General features: G+C 42.3%; 1 protein-coding gene across 3 annotated transcripts in view; it reads left to right on the forward strand.

Annotated features, from left to right (window-relative positions):
- vps13a (vacuolar protein sorting 13 homolog A) overlaps positions 1-14445 on the forward strand; it is a 59120-nt gene that overhangs the window by 15804 nt on the left and 28871 nt on the right. For all 3 annotated transcript variants that reach the window (XM_054773047.1, XM_054773048.1, XM_054773049.1), the window contains exons 26-47: positions 2825-2981; positions 3066-3145; positions 3225-3284; positions 3347-3545; positions 3684-3800; positions 4830-4933; positions 5016-5183; positions 5262-5569; positions 5644-5791; positions 7474-7633; positions 7962-8086; positions 8187-8356; positions 9119-9360; positions 10443-10627; positions 10694-10837; positions 11985-12194; positions 12258-12401; positions 12475-12576; positions 12652-12804; positions 12879-13137; positions 13213-13373; positions 14309-14412. In XM_054773047.1, coding sequence (XP_054629022.1) covers positions 2825-2981; positions 3066-3145; positions 3225-3284; positions 3347-3545; positions 3684-3800; positions 4830-4933; positions 5016-5183; positions 5262-5569; positions 5644-5791; positions 7474-7633; positions 7962-8086; positions 8187-8356; positions 9119-9360; positions 10443-10627; positions 10694-10837; positions 11985-12194; positions 12258-12401; positions 12475-12576; positions 12652-12804; positions 12879-13137; positions 13213-13373; positions 14309-14412 — 3500 coding nt within the window. The remainder of the gene's footprint in view (positions 1-2824; positions 2982-3065; positions 3146-3224; positions 3285-3346; positions 3546-3683; positions 3801-4829; positions 4934-5015; positions 5184-5261; positions 5570-5643; positions 5792-7473; positions 7634-7961; positions 8087-8186; positions 8357-9118; positions 9361-10442; positions 10628-10693; positions 10838-11984; positions 12195-12257; positions 12402-12474; positions 12577-12651; positions 12805-12878; positions 13138-13212; positions 13374-14308; positions 14413-14445) is intronic.

Genomic DNA, 14445 nt, shown 5'->3' on the forward strand with positions numbered 1-14445 from the left:
AAAAAGATTGTGGAATAAATGCTTTAGATCAGGGGTGTCCAAAGTACTTTTTTTTAATTGGCCCGCCGCACATTCTAACAGTAGAAAAAAAGTCATTTTAGTAGCATAAAATTGAAATACTAAAGAAAAAGTTTGTAAAATGAGAAAAACAAAACAGCGAATAGTTTGTAATTTTTGGAAGAATTCAGTGTCGGAAAAAGTTGTAACGTTTTGAGAATAAAGTCAAAATATTATGGGAATAAAGACATAATTACAGGAAGAATAAGTTGAAATAGTTGGGGAAAAACAGCAGAAAAAGGTATAATATTATGGGAATAAAGTTAAAATATGTTGGCAATGTGACAATATTCTGACAAGAAAATCTACAAAGATTATTTCAGTTGAAAAATTTGGAAAATCTCAAAAATTATAAAAAAAAAAAAAAAATGGGGGAAAAAGGAGCAAAGGCCAAAGTTAATAAAAAAAAAAAAATCAAATCATTACATCCTTAAGCCTCGGTCACACCGCCCGAACTTTGTTGTAGCGTCCCTGGAGCGGTGAAAAAAATAATCACCGCTCGTAACCGCGCATAAAATGAGAAAAAAAAAGAAAACACGGGCGTTGTCCTAGCGGTGCACCGCTGAAGCCGCCGTTGCTTTAGTGTTGGTTTAACGGTAGCGAACGTTGGTTTAGCGGTGACGCGAGCGTCGATAGAGCGGCGTTCTGCGCATGCGGGCTGGTGGCATCCTCATTGTTCTGTGGGTGGTGTCGAATAAACAAGCCTACTAGTTATTTATGACTTTAATCGCCAGGTCTGCTTGCATGCATCATACAGTACAGCTCCACACTCACACAACTGTTGTCCCATTCGCAGTCCCACAGTGCCCTCTACTGGTCAACATGTAGCAGTATAAATATAATGTGTCTGCAAACACAACACTCATGAAGTGCTGGAAGGCTCATTCCACAGCTCCACCATCAGCTTGTCTTATCCATGGTAGTACAGTTTTACTGAACTTTGAGCAAATTCGATATAGCTGAGGTCTGCACTCAACAGCTATTCTAAATGGGCTCCTGGCCCATTTCTCCCCGTATTAATAGCGAAATTATGCTCCGCCTCCGACATCTCCATACCAACGGCAAACCAAAGTTCATCACCGCAATGGATCGCTGCTTCATCGCTGCTTCAACGCCTGACACCGTTCCAGCAATCCCGTGTCTGCTCGTAAAGCGCTTACAGCCGCTCCAAATAAGTTTTTGCAGCGTTCAATCACCGCCCGGGCAAAGCTGGCGAAGCAGCAGTGGTCCAGTGTTCAACATTTCTGCGTTGGCGTAGCGGACCCAAGCGTCCACGAACTTCCGTCTAGCGGCGCCAAACTTTGACTGGGCCTTGTTGAAGCGGTGATTAACTTTGCCGTAGCGGAAAATTGCCCGCTCCTCACCGCTGGCAATATTTTGTGCAGCTCAAAACTTTCGGAGCGGGAGGAGGGACCATCAGCGGTGGCCGAGCGTATATGGCGTTGCCTTAACGGGGGCCAACTTCTGTTAAACGGTGGTGAGTGGTTACGAGCGGTGTTGAATTTTTTGTCACCGTTCCAGGGACGCTACAGCAAAGTTCGGACGGTGTGACCGGGGCTTTAGATCCATCATTTTTCAGTATGTTGCCCTTGGTGACCCCTGCTTTAGATGCTCATTGAGCTGAAGTTTAATAGCCAGGGTGTATTTGGAAGCAGGTGATAATGGGAGAGAGGCTGTTATTTCCAAAATCACATACTGTTTTTGTTCTCCATTTTGGCTTTTTTCCCTGTGAGGGGTCACCGTAGCAAGTCAACCACATGAATGGATTTGGCTCCGTTTTTTTTACACCGGTGCCCTTCTGGACACAATCTAACCTGTGAAGCTGCCATGAAAGGCTGAAGCTTGTACCAATAGGGTTGGGTATCATTTCCATTTCATCTGATACGGGTCCCAAACTTTTGACACGGTGCCAGTGCTTCAGTGGCGCCCGAGCTGGTACTTTTAAAAAGGAAAACATACAAATTTTGTCCATAAAAAATACCTTTTTATTTTTATGGACTTTGCTGACATGCAAGTTCAACAGAATAGTAATTTAAATGCTTAATTATGATAACAAAGTAATACATTTGCCATTATGAAATAACATCCACAATAAATTGTCGTGGTTATCACAACAAATCCAGCAGCAATGCAGAACACAGAGAATGAGCAAAAAAAAAAAAAAAGCCGCTGCTGTGGACAGTGCTACAGCGAAATGTGTGCGCGCTAGTCGAATTGAGCACTTCTGTTGGTGCATTAAGGTGGAAATAACGTTTCAAAAGACCGTTGGACTCTGTGTTATTCTGTTGATGCTTACAAGACCTAGTTTTTCGGTCTGTTTACGACCGTTAAAGGGATAGTTCATTTTTTTACATGAAGTGGACTATATCGACAGTGACTCAACACAGTTCTGCTTAGTTGCTGGATCATTTAAGTAAAGAGTTTGGCTTCTCAAAACAATATGCATTCAATAGAGTAATACATTTGCATCATAAAAATGCCTCCTCAAAAAAATCAGACCTCTCAAATCCACTCGGCGTTATATTCGTCTCCCGCCATGTCCCTGCGCACTGTGGCCTCTCCATTCGTGTGTATGTGACGAAGACGCTTGCATCTTCTTTCGCTGTGGAACACACGTCAACAAGATGGTCGCGGCGTGTATGTGATGTCTTCATCACATACACACGAATGGAGAGGCTACAGTGCCTTCCTACTCCGTTTGGACATGTGGAACTGCGAATTGATGTGATATATTGCGTTGTAACTTTTTTTTTTTTTTTTTTTGTAGTTTTCTATCCAACTGTGTCGCCTGTCTGGGCTTGAAGAGATCACGGTGCTCCACTTGGACGTGGACGGCCTGGGAACGGAGCTGAAAGTGCGAACCTTTGACATGACGTCCTTCACTTACCTCAAGGAGATCTGCCTGAAGTGTCCTGAATACATGGGTAGGAATTTGGCCGTCTGTTGTGTTTGATGAAAAGCTACTTGGTTGCAGTTTTACGTTGCATGTTCCATGTCGCCTTGTGTAGATTCTGAACAGAAGGCAGTCCAGCTGCTCACTACTTTGGACAACACAGAGGTTGACATGCTGACGCTGGAGTATATTAAAGTACATTTTCTATTTGTTCCAGATATGGTGTGGTTGTTCTCCAAATAGCCCTTCCTGCTAACTATGATTGTTTTCTTAGGCTGACAAGACCGGTCCTGAATTCAAGTCCTTACACAACAACACAGAGCAGCTCATCAAGGTGAGACAATTACGACTCATTAGCCCTATTTTGACAAACGCTTACATTGAGTGCACCTTCAGGTGACCTTCTCATCCTTGGATGTGCATCTCCACACGGAAGTGCTCCTCTCCACTATGAGCTTCCTCAACAACCTAGCCCCCCTGTCCACGAAGGAGGAGAAAAAGCAGGAAGAGCTCCCCACCATCCATGACAATGACAATGACAATGACGAGCACGAGGAAGCGAAAAAGGAGAGATCTTCTGTCGCCAAGACAAAAAGTATTGCTACGTCCATATACTCCAACTTCTCTTAAACATTTCCACATAATGCATGTTTTGTTTGCAAATAATCGGTTTTACACTTATAGTCTTGTTTTCTATAACCATTATTATTATTTTTTTAATTTGCTGTCCCAGCAATGAAAAATCCGAAGACTGCAGCCATAATCAATCTGCACGTCAGAGCTGATCTCCGCAGTCTGAAGGTTTTCATTCGAGGAGAGAAAGCCAGGATCTCTGAGATCTGCATTGAAGGTATTAAGGGTCCAATATTATACGACTTTTCACAAACAGTCATCCCCCGCCTCTTTGCGGCTTCACTCTATCATGGATTTTTCAAAATTAATTATCGCTATTTCTTGGTTGACTGGGGAAAAAAAGCATATTTAATCAAATGTTATGTATTCCTTACCTAAATTCTGCATTTTCAAGCATAAAAATGGCTTAATGAACGAAAATACTAATATAAGGCATTCAGAAGATGCATTCAGACGTGCAATTTCGTATTCTACACAGGTCGCTAGGTGTCAGTAATGTTACATTGATTAGACAATAGCCACTGCAGGAAGTATGCTGGCCAGAAAAACAACAACAAGGAACTCTCTCACTGCTAACATGTGAGTCTATGTCTAATATGTCTTATTTCTATTATTATATCTACACTGTACTATATTGGGTAATATGAGTGGGATGTTATTTCATGGCTAGAGGGCTCGAATAATGTTAATGTTGTCTATGTGAATATCCGGTTTGATAAGTGAGTGATATGGCTGCATCGTAGATCGATAAGAATCAAGCGTACTGTAAATCCTTAGACTAGCAGACTTGACAGCACGTCTCTTAGCACGAGAGCCTGGGCTGCCGGTAAAACGATTGTCGTGCATGCTCTTTAGCTTACCATGACGGAAGACGAGAATGGATGCAAATAGCAGCGTGCTAACTAACTTTTCAACACACCAGTAAAACATATGTACGTTACAGCAATGTAATTTATTTTATTTATTATGTACTGTGCAAAACTAAGACAGGGACAACATCAAATTAAAAGCACTAAATGAATACAGAGCCGCCGTCCACCAGTACGAGCCTGGAGTTTGTTTTTCAGAGAGGCGCACCGAGCAAATATGCACATTAGCACTCAATAATGTCATCAAATCTTACATTTCTGCATTCCCACATAGTCCACAGGCCACAATGCCCTTAGCATCAGCCTGTATTGCCTAATGGGCGAGCTGGCTCTGGGTGGGAGTTGTTATATCTCATGGTCTTTTCCCAACTGCCTAGGCCTCGTTTCTGAGGTTCTAATGAGGAAGAAAGATACAAAGGTCGTGGCCAACCTGAAGAACATTGCGATCTTTGACTGTGATGAAAATGCTTTGTATAAGAAGGTACGACCAAAGCAACAATTTCATAGAACCGCAAGCATACACTCTTGTAAATATGCCTCACATTTTCTGGTTATGTTCCAAGGCTGTGTCCATAGCAGACAGGGAGGTGTTCTCCTTCCAGATGGTCAACTACACAAGTGCAACAGAGGGGGATGCCTACTTGGACATGTCTCAAGTTGACACCTCCATCACACTGACCGTGGGGTGCATCAAGGTCATCTTTGTCAACAAGTTTCTCTCCTCCATACTGGTGAGATTGAAGGACTCTACCACTATTTGGCATGATTAAGTCTGCGCTTATTTCAACTTTGAAGCGTTTCTTGTGCAGGCATTCATAAACAACTTCCAGGAGGCTAAAGAGGCCGTGGCCGAGGTGACCCACCAGGCGGCTGAGAAGGCAGCATCGGGTGTAAAGGAGCTGTCAGGGCGCAGCACGAGGATCTCTCTCAATGTCCGCTTGAATGCGCCTATCATCTTCCTCCCCCAGTCCTCCTTGTCCAACAACGTCCTCGTGGCCGACCTGGGCGTCCTGTCTGTGAAGAACCACTTTGCCATGCAGCCTTATAAAAGTACAGTCAATGTCCCGCCTGTGGTGGACGCCATGGAAGTCAAGCTGACTGATCTCAAGATTTACAGGTTAGGCATCCATTTTTTTCAGCTTTGCAAAGACAAAATGATTGTGTTGTGATTTGTGCTGTATGTGCGTGCAGAACCACATTCATCAATGGAGACTTCCAGGGTGAAAGCCAGCTGCTGAGGCCGGTCTGCCTGAGCCTGAAAATTCAGAGAAATCTTTCTTCTGACTGGTACCACAAGATCCCTGACATCGCCATTGCAGCTCACCTTATGCCCTTGAATGTAAGTAATAGCATGTGCATGGCTTTTTTTTGTCACTTCAGTTTTTATTGAACATTTTTTGTCAAATATGAACAAAAAACAACAAAAACAGTTCCAACATGGGAGTTCTTTTCTTAGCAGCCTATCAATATTTCCATTTTTGTTTCTCAATTCAAGTCTTTCTTATATATTTTGTTGCTGATTGGATGTAAATATTGTCCATTTGTCCCTGAATTGGGCCTCCTGCAGTCCATGATGTAGATTTCACCTACTATCGCGGTCCATTGATCCTGTCTAGGGGCGTCCTCTCCCCATTTCCTCGTTATGCGTTTTTTTGCCTGCTGTTAGTAGAAGCTTTACCACTATGTCTATCTATTCTTTGCTTGTATATTCTCTTCACATACCATAGCTTTCCCAGATATATAATCCTGCAAAGACATAGGGGTAGCATAAGTATTTGCATTAACACTTTGTACAACATTTTCCAAAATTGCATTATCTTGTCACATTTCCCAAAAAATATGTGAATGATCTGCATCTACTCCACTTTCCCTCCAACATGGCATTTTTCAGTGTGACAAAAAAAACATACTATATTCCTCCGAGAGCTCCCTCCAGGTCTGCGAACTGGTGGGTGTATCATGCATTTTCAACATGTTTAGCCATTTTTCATCTGTGATTTAGAGTTTAAATTCTAATTCCCATTTTTCCTTTATATGTTTAGTTGAGTGTTTTATTAGATGTCAATGTTTTATATACCTGTAGTTCAGATATCATTCTAATTGCAGTTTCTTTATATGCTTTCAATATACTGTACTTTGAATCCCTAGGAGGTCCATCTTCGACACCGTCACATAAGCGTCCGAGTTGCAAATACCTTTAAAATTCAAGCTTATCTAGATTGTATTTGTATTTCGAAACTCTCCAGCTGCCCCTGCTTCAACAATAGACACCACGCAGTCATTCATCATATTTGGTTGGTTTAAAGCTGCTGTCATATGCTATCCACTTTGTTAGATTGGTCCCTTCTTTTCACACCCTGTGTTGTTTGCTTGCATGACAGTTTGGTTATTTTACCGTTTTATTCATTAGTTCTGTTTCTAGGCTCTTATTTTGCAATGACTTCCTTTTCTGTTGTGTTTTGTTTCCATCTGTTTCCTGTCTTCACACACCTGATGCTGATTTGTCTTTACCTCTATAGTTGTCTTTAGTTCAGCAGGATGCTTCTTTGTTGGTCGGTGTATTGAGCATTATTGGTGCTTGCAGCCTGGCTGCTGCTGGACGCCTGTTGCTGCTCTGCAGCTTTCATTAAATGTACCGGTATATATTTTTACCTGCATTGGGTCTCGTCTCTGCATCCTGAGGTCGTCGCCAGCATTGCCACCATGCCGTCGCATGACATTTCTCACATTTTATGCATTTTTTACTGCATTAAACCACAATTTCAGTGTGATCCATGTAATTTGTACCACCCTTCGTATATCTCATGATTGCCAATAACACTTTGCATTTCCCACACAGTTTTTCTATTCCTTTCCGCTTTGTAATCTAGTTTGTTTTACACCAACATACAAGATATCTCACGTGAGCTGCATGGTAATAGTCTTTCCGATCTGAGAGTCCCATCCCTTCCTCCTTGTGCATGACTTCTAGTTTGGGTGTCAGATCAGCAAGTTTCCACCCTCTCTGTCGTCTCCCAACAGTTGAACCTCAGCCAGGATGACATGACAGTTATCCTGAGGACTCTCTGCGAAAATCTCACAGAGAAGTCTGACATTGCCTCCCCCGTCCCTCCACCTGCTCCTGCTGACGACGCCGAACCCAGCAAGTCCCACAATTCAGGAAATGTTGGAGGATCCAGCAGTACGTTGAGCTCTGATATTGATCAAGACCACCTGAAAGTCCTCGAAAACGTTAAAGGTCCCCTATTATACAAAAGTGAATAACAGTGTGTAATATACTAGTAATATGTGTCCCGAGAGCCTGTTAGCGTTAAAGCTACAGACACACAGAACGGTGTGTTCCCAGCACTTTTAAGCTGTCTAAATTCCAGCATTAAGGCAAGTTTCTGGACAACTCACTTCCAATGCACTATTTATTGTATGACCTCTGACATGATAAACTGGTGAAAAATGATTTAATATGGGACCTTTCCAGCCGATGTATTTGTTGTGTTGTGTTGTGATTTTAGGCAACAAAGTGGTAACGGCAGCTGTGGTGGAAGCGCGGAAAAACATCAGACTGAAGACCACCATGAAATTCGACTTCAAGTTTGACTCCATGTCTCTGGTCTTGTATCTGCCTAATGGCAATCAGGTAATCCACTTTTCAATTAAAAGTCCCTCTTAGACAGATACAATGCATAAGTACTGAATCTAAAAGGGAACATACAAAGTAAAAAAAGAGTGTTCTTTAGATTCAGTTGTTGGACCCACATGATGATCAGCTAAAGCTGGGCGAGTTTACCCTGGGCACCATCTCCACCTCCGTCACCATGTTCTCCGACAGCGCCATGAAGGCCTCGGTCCGACTTTCCACCTGCCTTCTAGATGACAAGAGGCCGCACAGCAATGCAGTCTGCTCAAGGTACTGGACATGCAAATGCACCAGTAATCAGTAGACAGTAATCCCTCGCCACTTGGCGCTTCGAGTTTCACCGCTTCACTCCATCACAGTTTTTCCAAAATAATATACACCATTAATAAATGCTGTTTTGTGGTTGAATACAGCCTGTTATTATTCATTAATATGCATATTTAAGCAAATGTTTTGTATTTTGTGCCTAAATTAAGCATTTTCCTGCCTAAAAATGGCTAAATGAACTAAAATACAATTATAAGGCATTCAGAAGACTCCTTCAAAAACGTTGTGAGGATATGTAGTATTCTACGCTGGTCACTGGGTGTCAGTAATGTACTGCTCGGTGAGACACACAAGCACCAGACTTCATCGCGGAAACAACAGGCTTTTATTGCAGGTTTGAATTATCTCTCATCAGGGACAGTAATCAGCTCCACTAGCATCGGAAGACATTTACGCATGTATTTTCTGTTATACTGTCTATATTGGGTAATATGAGTGTTAAAGGTGACTGTAGGGGTGTTATTTCATGTCTAGAGGGCCCTAATAATGTTAAATGTATTGAGAAGGTCACAAACAGATTGTCTTCATATACTTTGCACGAAATTCACTCCTCACAGTCGGGTCTGGAACCGATTAACCCCAATAAACGAGGGATTTCTGTGTACTTTTTATTCATAAATTAAAACAGCCTACTGAAACAAAATGCCTGTGGTGCTGAATTCAGATCCTTTTGTTTCATGTTAACCTGCGCATTGTCCACTTCAGGATGATGGCGCTGCGTCCCGGTGCAGAAAAGAAGATGATGGTGGAGGTCAACTACCACCAAGGCCGTGAAGGCACCTCCTTGGACGTGGTGGTGCAGGATGTGTATCTGTGCGCCAGTATGGAGTTCCTCCTCACGGTGGCCAACATCTTCCTCGAGGCCACCAAGGAGGGCTTCGCTCAGAAGCCCCCAGCCAAGGGCAACGCCGGGTCGGGAGATAAGAACAACTCATCCAAAGAATCCGGTGAGTTTAAACCATATGACTGAAATGGTAACGCATGGCTACTCAACTGGCGGCAGTCCTTATGAACTACCATTTGTGCAGTAGGTACTTAAAAATAGCTGAGCTCCCCGGTCTATAGAGGATCTCACGTTTTTGCAGTCGGTCCCTAAAAAAAGCAGCGTACTCCTGTCATTTACAGGATCTTTGACAGGACTTTTTGCAGTAGCACCTGTCAATATAGATGATCTTTTAGTCGGTGTTTTTACAGTAGGCCCTTAGAAACCACAGAGTACTCCTGATAGTTTGAGGATCTTTGACAAGCGTTTTTGATTCTTTTATTACTGTTGTTTGCAATAGGTCCTTAAAAACAGCACAGCACTCTTGTCCTATACATGATCTTTGACGTGTGTTTTTACACTAGGTTCTTTAAAAACCGCAGAGCGCTCCTGTTAGTTTGGGGATCTTTGATGAGCGTTTTTGTAGTAGGTCCTTCAAGACGTCAGAGCACTTCTTTTATTTAGATGATCTTTAGATGATTAGCGTTTTTACAGAAGCTTCTTGGGAACTGTCGAATTCACCTGTCATTTAGAGGATTTTTGACTTGTGTTTCTGCAGTTGGTTGTTAAAAACAGAACACTCCTGTCATATAGAGGATCTTTTACTAGCCTTTTTCAGTAGGTGCTTAAACGGCAGAACGCTCCTGTGATATAGAGGCTCTTTGATTAGCATTTTTTGCAGTAGGTCCTTAAAAACAGCAGAGCGTTCCTTTTATTTGAAGGATGTCTGACTAGCGCTTTTGTAACAGGTCCTTTAAAAATGGCAAAGCGCTCCTGTCATATAGGATCTTTAAGCGCTGCTCTGATTTAGAGGATCTTTGACTTGCATTTTTGCTGTAGGCCCTTTAAAAATGGCAAAGCGCTCCTGGCATATGGAGGATCTTTGGAAGATTTGTGTAAACATATTGCTTGCGTTTTAATGTCTTTTTTTTACTATTCATTTGGTTAGGTACAAGTGTGAAGGTCAATGACAGGATAAACAAAATAAGACAGAACTATTTTGTTGGATAGCACAAACTGAATGAGTGCATGTTATCTTCCTCTCAGCTGCTGCTCCGGCCACTATGTCAAAGACGGAGATTAACGTTGTGGTGCGAAACCCGGAGATCGTGTTTGTGGCCGACCTGACGCGCGCTGAGGCCCCGGCCCTGGTGATGACCACCGATTGTGAAGTAGTCATTAAATTTGATGCAGAGAGCTCACAAATGACTGCTGTTATTCAAGACCTTAAGGTTTGTTGTTTGTGCACCCTAATGTTGTTCTGGAGTGTGTTTCATAAACGTGTGTGGTCGTTTTAGGTTGTGGCATGTCCCTTCCTGAGAGAGAAGAGGGTGAACAGCGTGACCACAGTACTCCAGCCATGCCATGTGTTCTTCCAGTCTAGTCAGTCTGAAACATCTCCACAAGCTATGGAGCTGTCCATCAGTGCTCTCACGCTGAAGGTTGGTGCTTCATGAGCAGCATGACTGTAAATCAGGGATGCACACACTTTTTTCGGCCTGCGAACTACTCCCAAAGATCTTCCTCCTTCTATATACATAGAAAATATATTTATAACTATATAAATATGTAATATATTTATGGTATTTGTGTATGTTGTAAATGAAGATCAGGGGTGCACACACTTTTTCAGCATGCAAGTTACAAGTTCACATGATCCCTTACTATAAAACATGTAACATATATATAAAATCCAAATGCTAAATGTTAAATCTACTACACTAAATGCTAATGATTAGTATTTCACATTCACAGATTCTAAGTTTACAGGTAACAAAGTAGTTTGATATCATTCAATAATTCACAATTCAATTCTTTATGGCAATAAAGATAATTTCACATAATTTCCCAGTAGTTGTGCACGTAACCTGAGCAGTATGTCAGTCAAAATAGCTACTTAGCATTCTTTAGACACACAGTTCATGTATTACGTCCAGTTAGCATTTGCTCTCAAACATTACAGGTGTACATGAAATGAAAATCATTATGCAAAAGACAATGCAGCCGAAGTAAAGGCAACGTATTAGAAACGTATTAAAAATCATCGTGAAATAATAGTTTCACAGGCGGAAGTGTAGAAAACACGCATTTCTATAGTGGAGTTCAGGACGCAAAGCACAGCCATCAAGCAGTTCACTTTTTTCTACATGACTAGCCGCTACAATTTTGCATACATTTGGCAGGCTGTTTTTTGTGAGCGGCCTAAAGTGCCTGATTTCGCAGCAACATTTTCACAAATTGCAGCAAACATTGAAATGGTGAACACTGACAACGGTTTACCAGTCCCCACCAGGATCTTGCAGGGTCTGACTTATGGGTGTCAAACTTTGGGCAACACAGTAGGGGTGCACGTTTTGACAAATTCTCATCCTCTTGTGTCCTGTTGTTCATGAGTAGAGGTAGCTTGCACAAATGAATACATACAGTCAGTCAAAATTTGGACACCCCATTTTGCTCACTAATCTTAGTGGGGGTAAATTTACTGTAAGTGTAACAGTGGGCGTAAATTCTCATATATTCCCATAAATTCCCATGGAGAGTAACTTTGGAACCCTAACATGTAACGCTGCTATTTATCTGTCTATCCAGGTTTCTCCTATCATCATCAAAACAGTCTTCACCATCCAGTCGGCGCTGACTCCCGCTGCAGAAACCACAGAGGAGCTTGAAAGTCCCGTCCCGGTGGACATGTGGTTGAAGCGGGACTGGAAGGACCTTAAATTGTGGTTCCTGGAGGAGGAGGGCGAGTCAAACACACAAACGGTGGCCCCGCTGATTCCACAAGGAGAGTCGTTACAGGTAAGATGAGCGTGCCGTCTTGTACAGAATAAAAGAAACAAATGAGTCTGCTCCTCCTTCTAGATGAACATCAAATCAATCTGCGTGACACTTGAGGCTGGGGTCGGACATCGCACAGTCCCCCTGCTTCTGGCAAAGTCCTCCTTCCAGGGAGACGTAGCAGACTGGACCACACTCATCAACTTACATAGTGTGCTCAATTTAGAGGTAACGCCACACATTGGTGGTGTAGAACTATAGTGCATTAGTACTGCAGTCTATAACCTGAATCCTGCATTAGGTCCATTACTACAATGAGGGGATGGGAGTGTGGGAGCCGCTGCTGGAGCCTTTAGAGGATGAGACAAGAGATGGTTTCAGACCCTGGACACTGGACGTGAAGGTACTTTACATTTTTCACATGCATGAACCAAAATGAATGCAGGTATAATAGGTTCAGTAACTTGTTTGCAACCAGATGAAAACGAAGCCACTGAAGAGTATAAGATGTGCAGATGAAGTGGACTACAATGTCCCGGACTACAAGACCGTCATTGTCATCAGCAGTAAGGACCAGCTCAACGTCACCCTCTCCAAATGTGGACTGACCATGCTGAACAATCTGGGCACGGTGAGAACGCAAAACAAAACAACTTGTGTGCGTTTTCCCTCCCATTTTCAACCACCTTTTTGTGTCTCCTGCAGGCGTTTGCCGAGGCTGCCAAAGAGACAGCCGAGATCTTTCAGAAGGACGAAGCTCCGTTTGTGGTGAAGAATCGCCTGGGCCTGCCGGTCTTTGTCCAGTACAGCGACATGTTTTCTCCCGTCGACATGCAGAGCGACAACCATACCGTGGAGCTGCAGGACGGCCAAACACTCGGGATGGACTATATAACCACAACGGACTCTGACCAGTTCTCAGCGATGACCTCCTTGAGCGAAAAGGACTACTACATACTGCCAAGTAAGTTGCACAGTTAAATCCCTGCGAGACAAACCAATGCCAAATGGTCTCGCTTCTATTTCATCCGCTCTCCAGCTCCAGTCGGCCACACCTCGACCTGTGTGATCCCCCTCATCAAGGTGGAACGGGGAATGTACAGTGTTATGCACCGAGAGTCGGGAGTCACTCGTTTCTTGGTGTGTCAGATTTACTCTGTGGAGGGCAGCAAGTTCATCAAGATCCGCTCACCATTCCAGGTACGTCGCTGTTAACTTTTCAGTTAACATCCTTGACAACTGTTATCATCAGAAGGCTTGTAACAAGACGCTATAATCGCAGTTTTGGATCATGCCTAGGTTTTATGGTCACGATTGGGTTCATTTTGACAACAGTAAAACAAAATAAAGAAAATTAAGTCAAGAAATTTAAATTAAAAAAGGTAAAACAATTACAATACAAATCCATTTTAAATAAAATTACAATATAAAACCAAAAGAAAAATAATTTTAAAAAGTTTACACTTGTAGCTGTTATTATTACTAAGCATAGTTATTTAATTTTTAAAAATTGCACATTTTTTTACATTTAAATAAATAAAAATACAAATAATGAAAATTGGAAGGGGTAATAAATAAATACGTACGTGAAGAAACAATAACCAAAATCAACATCATTCCACACAATAATACAAATAAATATAATATAAATATGAAATAATATCTAATATTTTACAAGGTTTCTTTTTTGAAAGTGCAACATCGCATCCAGGGCTAACAGTAACAGTTTGAATAGTCTGAGATATTGTGTTATTTTTAGTAAATGAAAGTACCTTAGTGCCTGACGTGCAGCTTGGAGCCACATTCTCCATCTCTACTGAACAATGGTGGCGCACTGCTTTCGTCTTATCCCTTTGTCCTTGTCCGTTGACGTATTTCACCAGGAAAGCCCAAGTGTTCCCAAACAGGAGACTTTAATGATGGAAGATACTTTTCAAGCTCTGACTTTTCCTTGGCACTATCGCTGGCCTGCACAGCTCCCCTGTATTTGTTTACACAGTAGAGACTTGACTATATATCCCTCACTCAACGTGGGTGTTGGAACTCTGTACGGCCACTTTATTGCACTGAACGGACCGTCCAAAAAATCTCATTACAATTCCACATACAGTTTATTCTCCTCTCATTTCATACAGATCATCAATCACTTCTCAATCCCATTCAAAGTGTTTGAGGGATCAACATGCCTGGGTACATCGCTCCCCACAGAGGAATTTTGTGTGCCTCTGGACTCATACAGGTGAGACCTTATGAAAACCTTTCCCTTATTGTG

This window comes from Dunckerocampus dactyliophorus, chromosome 4 (assembly GCF_027744805.1).
Source record: "Dunckerocampus dactyliophorus isolate RoL2022-P2 chromosome 4, RoL_Ddac_1.1, whole genome shotgun sequence".
Classification (NCBI taxonomy): domain Eukaryota; kingdom Metazoa; phylum Chordata; class Actinopteri; order Syngnathiformes; family Syngnathidae; genus Dunckerocampus; species Dunckerocampus dactyliophorus.